The 12827-nt window shown below is 42.6% G+C and overlaps 2 protein-coding genes across 2 annotated transcripts in view; both read right to left on the bottom strand.

The window, feature by feature from the left end:
- The window catches only part of LOC141223046 (gastricsin-like), a 488086-nt gene that overhangs the window by 238426 nt on the left and 236833 nt on the right, over positions 1–12827 (bottom strand). The window lies entirely within an intron of this gene.
- The window catches only part of FRS3 (fibroblast growth factor receptor substrate 3), a 50481-nt gene that overhangs the window by 20757 nt on the left and 16897 nt on the right, over positions 1–12827 (bottom strand). Inside the window, exons 3-5 of the mRNA XM_073666746.1 lie at positions 11792–11874; positions 3266–3452; positions 221–382 (exon numbers count right to left, since the gene is read on the bottom strand). Of these exons, the coding sequence (XP_073522847.1) occupies positions 221–382; positions 3266–3452; positions 11792–11851 (409 nt within the window). The 5' untranslated portion in view covers positions 11852–11874. The remainder of the gene's footprint in view (positions 1–220; positions 383–3265; positions 3453–11791; positions 11875–12827) is intronic.

Genomic DNA, 12827 nt, shown 5'->3' with positions numbered 1-12827 from the left:
AAATTCTGTGGAAGCAGGGTTGAAAAGCAATGTCGGACTTTAATTTGTTCATTTTCATAGATTTTTAATTTATTATTACTTTTGTCAGATTCAAGTTATTTCTGTGACCATTGTGGGGTTTTAGTTCATTAAAAGAGAGGTAGCAACAATTTTGACCACGTGTGTTCGTCCAAGGTTGTAAAGGGGTTTAAAAAAAAAAAGAAGATTCATTTTTATATACCTCCAGGGGTCTGTGGCGTTCGGGGCATTTCCATTTCAGCTGGGTGGCCAGTTCTTGTGATCATGACTGGCTCTTCAACAACACTGATGCTGTTACGTTGCATTAGTTCCTGCAACAGGTTGAAAATTTCTTCTGCTCGAGAACATTTAAATGCAAATATCCCTAAAAGGAAAACAAGAATATTTGAAGCAGTTTTCTTATTGACCATCAAAATCCGGTCCATGGGCTCTTGGTAAAGCATCCTCTAATTGAATGTGCCATGGCACTACTATGCGCGTCATGTTCCCTTCATTGTTCATGAAGATGGCTCGCAAACTAACTTCCCTTTATCAGACACACAGGTCAATTAAAGGGGTAGTCATTTACCTCTCATACAGTCACAAATATTGCGCAAATCAACAGCAGACTACCCCCCCCCCCCCATTACCTGGCATTCAGAGTCACTACTGCGCCAGTTTACTTTTGTTGACATCACCCCCCTGTGTTTCCTCGGATTACAGCAGACACAAGGCGTATCTGTAGTGTCTGTAGGGGCGCTGGTTTTTGGTTGCCCTCACCACTTCCCTTTGTACACTCCTATCTTTTCTCTGGGCAGCCTCCTACCACTGAGGAGGAAAGTCTCTGCCGATGTCACATTGTCAGGGTGGTGCTTTGGGTTCTCACTACCACCTGACTTGGCGACGTGATGTCAGAAGAGCAGTACAGGCAGAAATGGCAAGGTCACATGATCACTGGTTGCAGCGTCGAAACAGGACCTCAGCGCTGATGGAAGGGATTTAGAAAGTAGCTTGCAGTGCTACTGGGCCCAGCTCAAAAAAGGTAAAAATGTGAAAAATGACCAACCCTGTAATATATTTTAGGAGTGTAGGGATGGGGAGGATCATAGGAAACTCAAAACACGGTAAGAACATAAAAGCTCTACGCAGATGCTGCAACACAACAGTGGTAACCACTGAGCCATCCAAACATATGCTGCAGAAACAGCTCTTTCATTAAATAAACATAAATGTAGATTTTTATAGGGCTCCTACAGACAAATTCATATAGAACAACAGGACTAGAAGAATGTTACCTGGCACAGCCACCAACCAAGCAGATTGACTACTACATCAGGCAAATCCTCCTCATTTCCTCCCCAAACATAACTGCATGCTGCCATAGGGTGGTGCTTTACCCACGTCATTGTAGTATTTATAGAAAATTAAAGAAATAGCTGGCACTCACCAGGTTCAGACGTTATCTTCTTGGTTGGTACAAATCCATGAAAATAGTGCTGACAGGCAAGAGGGATTGGTTGAGATGTTCTCTTCTTGATTGCACTATTTTCATCGATTTGGACCATTCAAGAAGATATTGTCTTGGCTACACACACTTCCCTGTTTGCACTATTTTTGTGGATTTGTACCTATAAATAAGAAAGTCTGAACCTAGTGAGTGCCACCCATTTATTTTATTTTAATATACATAGCTAATAATAGACCCAGCAAAAACAATTACCCTCTCGAGTATATCTGGTCAACTAGACAAAATAAGCACTTTGTAAAGAACTGTGCCATTTCCCTCAACCACATTGAATATTGTAAGCTACAATAGGGTACACAGCGATAAATATATACATTTATTATCATCTTACAAATTGAAATTATTCCTTTTTCCCAAATGGGGAGAAAAAAAAAATTGCAAAATGTAAAAAATAAAAATGAAACAAATTAGTATTACTGTAAATGCCCATACAAAATAAATGTTACATTATTTAGCTCTTACAGTGAATACAGAAAAAAATAAAATGCCACAAAATTATGAATATAAATAAATACGTTTATATGCCCACGTAGTGAACTGAAAGAAAAATGCATTGATGCCTATTTGCTGTCATTTATGTTATTCCAGACAACTCCATTTGCCGATTTATAAAATTGTGAAGAGTTCGTTGCTTCATCCCACCCACAGCATTTAACAAAAATCTGCATCCCCAGGTAATTTACATCCTGAACAGGCCGTGTCGGTGACGTCAGAAGCCGGGCAGGAAATTTTACACCTGCTAATATCTCCACAGCACCATCGTTATGAGGTGCCCTTCTGGCTTCAGCATGCTGCTGTGCGGGTGCCACTCGTCGACACTATACCTGCTTCCCTGCTGGTCTTCTTCTGGGTGTACAGTGTCAATGGGCGGTCAGAGTCTTACAGCGCAAGGACTGCGGCAATATGAGCCGGCTCAAGATTTCCTACACAGCGCCTGATGTCAGCGAGACAACTTAGTATCCATGAAAAAAAAGAGGGACGCAGGCGCCAAGAATGAAAAGAACTCCGGAAGGTAGACATTCGATACGTGCTCTGGACAGAACGATGCACCAACAGCTTCATCCAAATCATGGATTACTGTGCAATAACAAAACAAACAGCAAATAGTAAGGCATCAATGCATTATTTTTCAATTACCCACTTGAGCATATAACCAGTTAAGAGGGATTAATCTTGCTTACAGATGCCCTTTAAGTTTAGTATAGCTATAACGGTAACTAACTTGGAGAACCACGTTGCCAGATGATTTGTACCTCACAAATGTCGTAATAGCAAAACCCAAAAAACATGCCAGAATTGCAATGTTTTTTTTCCACCAAATTTGGATTTTTTTTCCAGTTTTTCACAGTACATTATATGAGAAAATGAATTGTGGCATTCAAAACACTACATCAAGTAAAGGACAAGCCCGCATGTGGATAGGTGAAAAGAAAAATAAAAAGTTCTGACTCTTGGGGAAAAAAAAGGGAGGAAAAATGAAATATTTCCCAGTACTCAAGGGGTTGAAGATTTTAAACACAATCTTTCAATGGTTATCATCTGGACCCTGTAGGGAAGATCAATCATAATGAAAAATGCCTTGTAAAAAGGGCATTTCTAAGCGAAGGACAAAATTATAAGCGCAGTTTTATCAATACACGTGCAATAAAATAGAAAGGTCTCCAGCATGCAAGGCAAGTTGAGAAAAAAGTAGCATGCCAATGTGCCTTTATCACCAGCTTATAACTTGGAGTAGAAACACACCTTGCCCAGTTTGACAACGTCGGCCACTTTCAAAAGAGAACAGGTTAGAATCATATCCATAGCGCCGCAAGCACAGGTATGGCCATCTCACAGCATCCCGCTTCCTGGTGTGTAAAACCAGCTCAGTCTGCGTTAGCTCCATAATTCCAGAGCCCAGCTCCGTCCCCTCATCGTCTACATTAGTTACCTGCAAGAAAATTGATAGTTTCCAAATGAAATAGAGGGTCAATGTTTGTTGTTTTTTTTTTTTATAATGTGTTTGCCCCCTACTTCTTGCTATAATATATTTGGTACTATAGCAATAACTATGATACAGATGAAACGTACGGCTGCCTAGGAAGACACAAAACAGTAGCACAATTTGGAAAGCAGTTAAAGGGGTTATCCAGGATTTATATTATTTTTTGGCTACATGGCTAAGAAATAACAGGCAAGTAGTTGCCAACTACGGGGAGGATCTCTGCCAGCTCAGCTGACGATCCCCTGCTTCATTTCACCGCTCGTTAACAGAACAGTTCTTCCTCAGCCGGCTCCCTTCAGTTAGGCAGCGGGGAGCTGGCTGTTATTCAGGATGACATCGGCAGAAATTCCCCGTCAGAGCAGAGCAGAAGAGAAGCAGCTACTCTGTCAACGTGACGTCAGTGGAAGTAGGGGAATCACCTGCAGCAGAAATAGTCACCAGGCAGAACAGCCAGGCAGTTACCAACTACCTGCCGGTTAGTGCTTGGCCCCATAAGAAAAAAATACTAAAAGTCATGGATAACCCCTTTATATGCCTGACAGTAGAGGTGTTATTGCAAGCATAAATCACATGTTATCTTCAGGTTTGTGAAGCCGATAAGCCTAACTTGACAACTTAACCAGACTTTATAAATAACTGAAGTACAATAACTAGTAAATACATTTAGTGCAGTAAAGTAGTAAAGGGCCCTAGGTAGATCTAACTTAGGGTCATTTCATTTCAAGTGATCCAAATCTGAATGTTTTTTTTACTGTCATAGAAAATATTGTCATTTACGGTCATAGAAAATATTAATATCTCTGAAACCCATCTCCCCCCTCCCTTCTGTCATTAAAGTAAAAAAAAAAATACCGATGGAAAATATGGCGTCAATCTCAAACTTCTGCGATCATCCGGACAGGGGTTATCGCACAAGTTGGGGATTTTATAAAATCAAGAAGGGCCGAGATCAGCCCACAACCTGGCCAACGTGAGGTCATCACGGAGGGGTGTGTGGGTGAGACTCAGGGGCTGATAGTAGAATTTATAAACAGTGATATCTCATCTACCATTGCCTCTCTGAAATGATTTAATATTTTTACTGGAGGACAATTTTTGCAGATATTTACTGTATTTTTCGGACTATAAGACGCACCCCAAATTTTGAGGTGAAAAATAGGAAAAAAAATATTTTTTATAAGATGGGGATCCGTCTTATAGTCTGAATAGGTATCTTAACTGCGGGGGGCGTTGGAGCGAGGGTCACAGGAGGCAGGGTCCTTCAGGAAGCCGGCGAAAGTGGGGCCTGGGCTTGTGAGCGGCGTGAGCTTTTGTCCGGTGGCTGCAGCTGTGCATCGTTGCGGCTTTCCAGTGGCTGTGGCCATCTTCATGAAGCTGTGATCCACAGAAAAATGGCCACCCAAGCTCCCTGACGGTGCATGTGCTGGCTCGGGCGGCCATTTTCCTGTAGATCACTGTGCACCCACCGCCGCTCTGCCTCGCCGCCGCAGCGCTGTACATCCACTCTGCCTCGCCGCCGCACAGCCGCTCTGCTGCATCGGCCCTGCCGCTGCATAGGCCCTGCTGCTGCACCCACTACCGCATGTATGTGGTAAGGTTCGGACCATAAGACGCACCCCCCCCCCCCCCCATTTTCCTCCTAAATTTGGGGGGAAAAAGTGCGTCTTATAGTCCGAAAAATACGGTAGGTAACAGTTTGAACTCTTTTTTGGACACATTATTTGAAAAACACATACTTTGTAATCACCAAGGTTGGACTCAATCTGAATTTCTTTCAGCTTACCTCCTTCAATCATAAGCTTAATGTTCTGGTGTGATGTACTTATGCATATTGAGTGTGTACCACTATCACCAACCAGGACGCAATTCTTAAGTCGCAGGTCAGCAAATTCTGAAAATACTATTTTGGCAGAAGTTTAATTAAAAAAAAAAAAAAAAAAATTCATAGGTCTCTTTCAAACTGGCAAGAACCAGCCTCTTTTGGACGGGAGTTTTCTTATTGTTCACTTTCATAGACACACAGTCTTTCGTACCAGGTATAATTCACTCACTTCATCACTATTGTAAAAACCTTTCACAGTATCCACTATAGATTTATCTAATGACTGGCCTGGTTTAAGATCAGGTCAAGTCATGAAACTTTTTTTTTTTTTTTTTTTTTTTTTTTTTTTTTAGTATTTTATTTGGAAAATATAGACCCTACACTTTCAGATCACAGGCTGAACATATCTTAATTCAAGATTTTCAAATTGACACTGTTCAAAAAACAACAACTATATGAAGTATGATCCCTTTCAGATCCCAACTTGAATTCTGGTACAGATGTGGCTAGGAGCATAGGAGGCACATGTGAGATTTTGAAAATGTTCTATTTGGAAATGCTTTTCAAAATTTAACATTTGAGGCCGAAAGGGTAAAATATTAACAAAGATACTCTTGTGACATATAGGGTGATAGCCTGTACAGTTCTGAATGGAATGGCGGTTTTTCTGTTTCTTTATCTTGGTTTGTGGCCTGGGTTATGAGGAGAAATGTAAAAGGCGTGCAACACAGAAATTCGCATGTCTTCAAAACTTTTACATTTTTTTGAAAAAAAAGAACAATATCTCAAAAGAATTAAAAAATAGAGGAAAACTGCATTGCTTCATTTGAAATGGAATGACCCCTTAGCATGTTTCTACAATTAAAATTGTTAAATGGAGTTGGTCACCATAAAAATGCAGTCTAATCTACAGGTGTAAGCTGTGTACTGGGGTGGACTCCCCAGGATACAGCGAAGTCCTAAACAAGAACGACTAACACCAGTTCAAGCACTGAAAATTCTTTGCTTAAATACCGTATTTTTCGGACTATAAGACGCACATAGATTTTAGAGGAGGAAAATAGAAAAAAAAATGTAAGCATAAAATGTGGTATGATGCCCTGTTAAGGGGGAGGGGGGTTTCCTGCTGACACTGTTATAGGGGTAATGTCCCCCAATTCTGTAAATATCCCCCATCCTGGTATATATATGGCCCCCTCCTCATCCCGGGATGTATGCCCCCCATCATCCCTTTTCCTGGTATGTATGGCCCCCCTCATCCCTCTTCCTGGTATGTATGGCCCTGTCACATGACTAAATAAAGTCATGAAAGGTCCTTTTACACCACCGCGAGCCGTACAAGAGACTGGACGCAGCGGAGAAAAGACCGGGGGCCATCAGAAGGTAAGTATAATCTTTATTTTTTACCATTCTTTTTTTTTTTTTAACTATTAGTTGGTCACACTATATAAATCCATGGCGGCTGCATTGATTTATATAGTGTGACCAAGTTGTCAAGCACTTTTCCAAGTGATGCTAAAATCGCTTGGAAAAGCGCTCGACAACCTGCATGAAAAAACACTTGACAAACGCTTCTACCTGGCAGGAAAAACGCATGTAAAATCCGCATACGTTTCTCCTGCCAGGGAGAAGCGGAAGAAATATGCAGCATTTCTGCATCGTGGGCACTTAGCCTTATACTCACCTCCTCTCGCCTCCAGCGCTGCGTCCAGCTCTGTTGCCGATAGGGATTTCATTGTGTGAGCCGCGCATGGCGTAACTGCCATGCACCCTCACACAGCGAGATGCTGTGTCAGAATAATCACTGCTCCCCACGGCGGGAGCAGTGACTATTCCGGCACAGCGCGGGACATAGTGCTGGAGGAGAGTATAGGCGAGTATAATTGTTTATTTTTTTCTGTGCAGCGTGACGGGGATCAGGGGGTGCCAAGCATACCAGTATGAGGGGGGCCATACATACAGGGATAAATGGTGCCATACATACCAGGAAGAGGGATGAGGGGAGCCATTACAGGGATGAAGGGTGCCATACATATCAGGAAGAGGGATGAGGGGGGCCTTACATGCCAGGAGCCATGCCGCAGGCACAGTGTGCCGGCTATTAAAAGAAAAATATTCACTGCTCCCCACGCCAATGGGCATGGAGAGCAGTGAATATTAATTTTCTTTAGTAGCGGGCACAGTGTAGGCTGCAACAGGCGGCTGCTGCCTTCTGTGCCCCGCCGCTTTCCCCACATCCCCCACCACCCACAGCCACAGTATTTATGTATATCATACTATAAGACGCAACCCTCCCCCCTCCTCTAGTCCGAAAAATACAGTAAGCGGATAAACCAGAAAGAGGAGAACCATTCAAAGAAGTCCACAAACACTCAGTTGGGAGGCCGAAACCCTTGTACTGAACAGCGCGGCGACCTGCAATATGTGCCAACTATACTCACTATATATCTTTGCCTTCTTGCGTGCCTGAATAGACCAATTGTCTATTACCTGTTAATACCCTAAACTCCGGAACAAATGGATGGGTGTGTAGTACGGGCTCGTCTGCGTTACAGCACAACAGCTTACAACTTACAATGAAATTACCTCAATTTCCTAACCGAATACTCCCCTCCCAAAAAGGACTACAGTGAAAACTGAAGAATGGTTATTCTCTGTGTAGCTGGGAAAGGACCAAACAAATAACCAATTGCAGCAACTGCTCAGCCAGAATGAAGTTTAAGGCTGTGTGCCCATTATGCGCTTTTAAGCGTTTCTGCAGCGGCAATTCCACTGCAGAAACGCTTAAAAAACGCTTAGTGACGTCTGCAATGTTCCACAATGATAATCCACATGTGCTGTGCACATGCTGCGGAAATTTCCGCTGTGGATTATCATTGAGGAAAAATCCGCAGCACTACCAATTATCTTGCGTAATCGCGGCGTTTTCGCCGCCATTAACTTGCATTGAATCGCTTAATATCCGCATGACTACATGTGCACATGAGGATATTAAGCGATTTAATGTGCGGATGGTAACCGGGTCTGGAGAAGAGGAGACTCTCATCCAGACCCGGCTACCATTGTACCAGTATAAAAAAAAAAAAAAAAAAAAAAAAAAAAAGAATTAAAATAAAAAAAATAACCTTATACTCACCTTCTGATGGCCCCCGGTCTCCACAGCGATGCGTCCTGGCTCCCCGGCAGCTCGCGGTTGTGTAAAAGGACCTGCCATGACGTCATTTAGTCATGTGACGGGTCACACGACCACTGACGTTGGTGGTCGTGTGACCAGTCAAATGACTAAATGATGTCATGGAAGGTCCTTTTACACAACCGCGTGACACCGGGAAGACCGGAGGCATCGGATAAGGAGACCGGGAGCCATCGGAAGGCGAGTAGGTTTGTTTTTTTTTTTGTTGTTTTTTATTATTATTTTTTACCATTTTTATTCTTTTTTTTAACTAACTTGGTCACACTATATAAAATCCATGCCGGTTGCATGGATTTATATAGTGTGACCAAGTTGTCAAGCACTTTCCAAGTGATGCTAAAAATCGCTTGGAAAGTGCTTGACAACCGGCATGCGAAATCGCATGATCAAAACGCTTCACTTACGCTTGTCCCTGGCAGGAAAAACGCATGTAAAATCCGCATGTGTTTTTTCTGCCAGGAAGATGCAGAAACGCCCAGGAGAAATCCGGAGCATTTCTGCATCGTGGGCACTTAGCCTTAAGAGTACGAGCAACTATTAGACTGCTTTAAGGCTTCTCAGAAGTTCCCACCTGCACAAGTTCAAGTATGGCCTGAAATCCATTGCGTGCCTCGACAGCACCTAGGTATGAATTGTAACTTTATGGCAAGCACGGAATCCTTAATGACGAAGAAATAGGTGATGTATCAACGAAGCTGAAGGTCCCGGACGCTGATCTTGGCAGTAATTATGGCCTAAAATGGTCAATTTGCCCATCTTGATAACTGTAGGTCCTGTCTCAGTCTCAAGTACTTTTGTGCCAAAATTTGGCGAGAAATGTGCACGGTTATCCACTTTGGTGGCGCAGTGGGCCTAAGTTATCTTACTGACCTAGGTCTGCTCCAGACAAACAACCGATGCCTGCAGACAGATGAGGGCCCCCTCCGGACAGGCAAGCGTTACCGCTTATGACTGATTTGACTCCTCCACGGTGTTTAGCTCTGCTTGAGCTAGGCATCGGCCTTTTCCAGCCTTTCAGCGGTGTTCCTGTCAGTAATCTTCTCCTATCTGGTAAGGATCTAGTCACGGACATGATCAGCACCACACCACCGTGGCTCTGGTCCCGGTGGGATGATTCTATGCGTGGATGTCACAGGAATACAGCAGTATAGAGGTGATGACGCTGTCAAATATCTTGAGCCAGACTCTCACAGGTGGTTTGAGGGGGTACAGTTGTCTTCTGATGGCATAGAAGGTTCTGCACACTTTTCTTTTCAGGGCTTCTGCTGCTTGCTTGAGGCTCCCGGTTTGGCTTAGTTCCAGACCGAGGTAGGTATAGCTGCTGCTCTTCTCCAGCTTGGAGCCATTTAATGTGAGGGAGGGAGTGGGGGTTTTGTTCTGGTTCCTTCTCTGAAACACCATGACTTTGGTCTTCTTTTGGTTGATGGGCAGCGCCCATGTGGTGCTGATTGTTTCCAGCACTGCCAGGCTATCTTGGAGGCCTCTTTCGGTTGGGGAGAGTAGCAGGAGGTCATCTGCATGCAGTAAGAACTTCACCTCTCGGTCATGCAAACTGAGGCCTGAGGCAGAGGAGGATTCCAGAGCTGCAGCCAGTCTATTTATGTAGATGTTGAATAGGGTTGGGTTCAGACTGCATCCCTGTCTGACCCCGCAGCCATGTCTGAAGAAAGTAGTCCTTTTCCCATTCAACTTTACGCTGCAATGGTTCTCAGTGTACGAGCTCTTGATGACGTCTTAGGTTCTGCCGCCTATTCCGCACTCTGGGAGATTCAGGAACAAGCCAGGCTGCCACACTGAGTCAAAAGCCTTCTTGAAGTCCACAAAACATGCAAATATTTTACCTTGTTTTTTGCTGTGGACATGGGTCTTGATGAGGCTCTGCAGGGTGTAGATGTGATCGGTGGTTCGGCATGAATCCAGCATGGCTTCCGCTGATATCATGTTGGCTGAGGAAGGTGGCGATCCTTTTATTAATGATGCTGTTAAACAGTTTTCCCAGAATGCCGTTGACACCGTTCCCTCTGTAGTTTGCTGGATTGTATCGGTCCCATTCTTGTAGATGGGCGTTATGAGACCTTGATTCCAGCTTTGAGGGAAGTAGCCGGCACTCAGGATGTGGGTGAATAGTTTTGACAGTGCTGCATGCATGTCTGGGGAACTGTATTTGATCATCTCCGGCAAGATGCTGTCACTGCCCCAGCCTTCTTGCACTTCATCAGTTTGATTCTGTCTTTTATTTCCATCACACTGAATGGAATGTCCAGAGGATTTTGGAAGTAGTTCTTGATTGTCTTCTCCATGTCCCTCGGTCCAACTGTCCAAACATCCAACTTTCTTCTGGGCACACTTAACCTTTCAGTTGTGCTTAGGAAACAGCAGCCTCTTGTGGTCAAATAACAGTATTTCAGTCCATGTAAAGCAATGCTGACAGCAAGCAGCTGATTAAACTTTTATACAACAGGTACAATGTTTACATTTATATGGACACAGATATGCACATCTAGACCACACATTGAGCCGAGTGCTACACCGTATGTACAGGGCTTATCAGCCTCTTTAACCAGATACATATCTCTGGCCTTGGGCAATGGCGGCTCTTTCAACATCTCACATAGGCACCATGCAACAGAGCAGGGACAGCAGAGTAGATGTATAGTTTTATGAGAAATTATTTATTATAACCAGTGATTTAATCATTTTATTCTCTGCTCTCTTTGGGATTTTCAGTCCAGTGGATGGTCAATGACTGACATCTTTCTTTGCGTAAGTGTTCATATAGAGAGAGCTGTCAGTCACTGATCGGACCACCCACTGGACCAAAAATCCCAGAGGCTTAAATGATTAAAACACAGATTATACTTAATATTTTCTCTCAAAGCTACATATCAATCTGCTCAGCCCCCCCTGCTCTATAACATGGAGCTTGCAGATTGGACTACGTTTTCATGGTGACAGGTTCTCTTTAAAACATTCCTGAATTCCTATGAAAAGAATTGTGTAACAAGCTATGCAATTAATAAAATTAAATTATACAATATTTAAATTTGAAGCTGCTTTATTTAGTCATCTCCGACTCCACCCAAAATGGGCTAACTCCACAGTCATAGTTATTGTTTAAATAGCAATTTTACACTTAAATGTTCTTTTTAAATTTAGAGGCATTTTTTAAGATCTTCAATTCGCAAAGGATTCAACTTTGAACTCATTCATTTTTATTTGTACCCAAAAGCCCAAATCTCTACTGCACACTTGGGTTAGACGGCAATTTACTTTGAACTTGGTTGGATGATTTTCTGGGAGTCCGTCTCGACAGCTGCAGCAGCTTCCCATGATATCAGCACATCAGTTTTCCTCTGAAATCAAAAAGTGCAAAAAAAAATAGTAAACTTTTACAAGAATTATCCTTGTCTTATGCAGTTTCAAAATAATGATGGTTAAAGGGGTTGTATGGTGAGAACAAGTTATCACCCATCCAGAGATTGTTGAATGGTGGGGGTCAAACTGCTGAGACCTTCCATTGATCGGCAGAATAGTGAATTTTTACACCGTTAAAATAGAGCATCAGTGCGCATGCCAAATTTCTAGAGATAAAAGTGCCCCGGCAAGAATAAAAAGTCCCCGCTCTGCAGTTCAGTGAGCGTAACAGTAGTAATCAGTAAGTGATTATGTGTCCTATGGATAGGTGATAAGGGGTTAAACAGTGAAAATGAAACTGGATTTTAAAAGGAGCAATAAGGTGCTTGCTCACAGCAATGCAAAGAGAATTAAAATGTGTCTTGGAACCCCTATTCAAATGATTGTTGGGAGTACATGTGATCTTACATTTATTACCTATTTGTCCCTTTGTTTTTGTTTTTTTAAACAACTGTAATTTTGACCTCTTCTCGTCGGAGGCAGCTGTTTTTTACTCTCCCTTCAAGAGGCATAACTAAGTTTCTGAATACATAGCTGATGAGGGCTTGGTTTTTGCAAGACTAGTTTGTACAATATAGTGCAAAAAAAAAAAAAAAAAACACTAAAAATTCTGAAAGGGATCACACATATATACATACACACATACATACATACATACATACATACACACAGTACAGACCAAAAGTTTGGACACACCTTCTCATTTAAAGATTTTTCTGTATTTTCTTGACTATGAAAATTGTACATTCACACTGAAGGCATCAAAACTATGAATTAACACATGTGGAATTATATACGTAACAAAAAAGTGTGAAACAACTGAAAATATGTCTTATATTCTAGGTTCTTCAAAGTAGCCACCTTTTGCTTTGATGACTGCTTTGCACACTCT

This window comes from Phyllobates terribilis, unplaced genomic scaffold, assembly GCF_046119375.1.
Source record: "Phyllobates terribilis strain yellow unplaced genomic scaffold, ASM4611937v1 Scaffold_2__4_contigs__length_985480577, whole genome shotgun sequence".
NCBI lineage: Eukaryota > Metazoa > Chordata > Amphibia > Anura > Dendrobatidae > Phyllobates > Phyllobates terribilis.
This window is presented reverse-complemented; position numbering and strand designations above follow the sequence as displayed.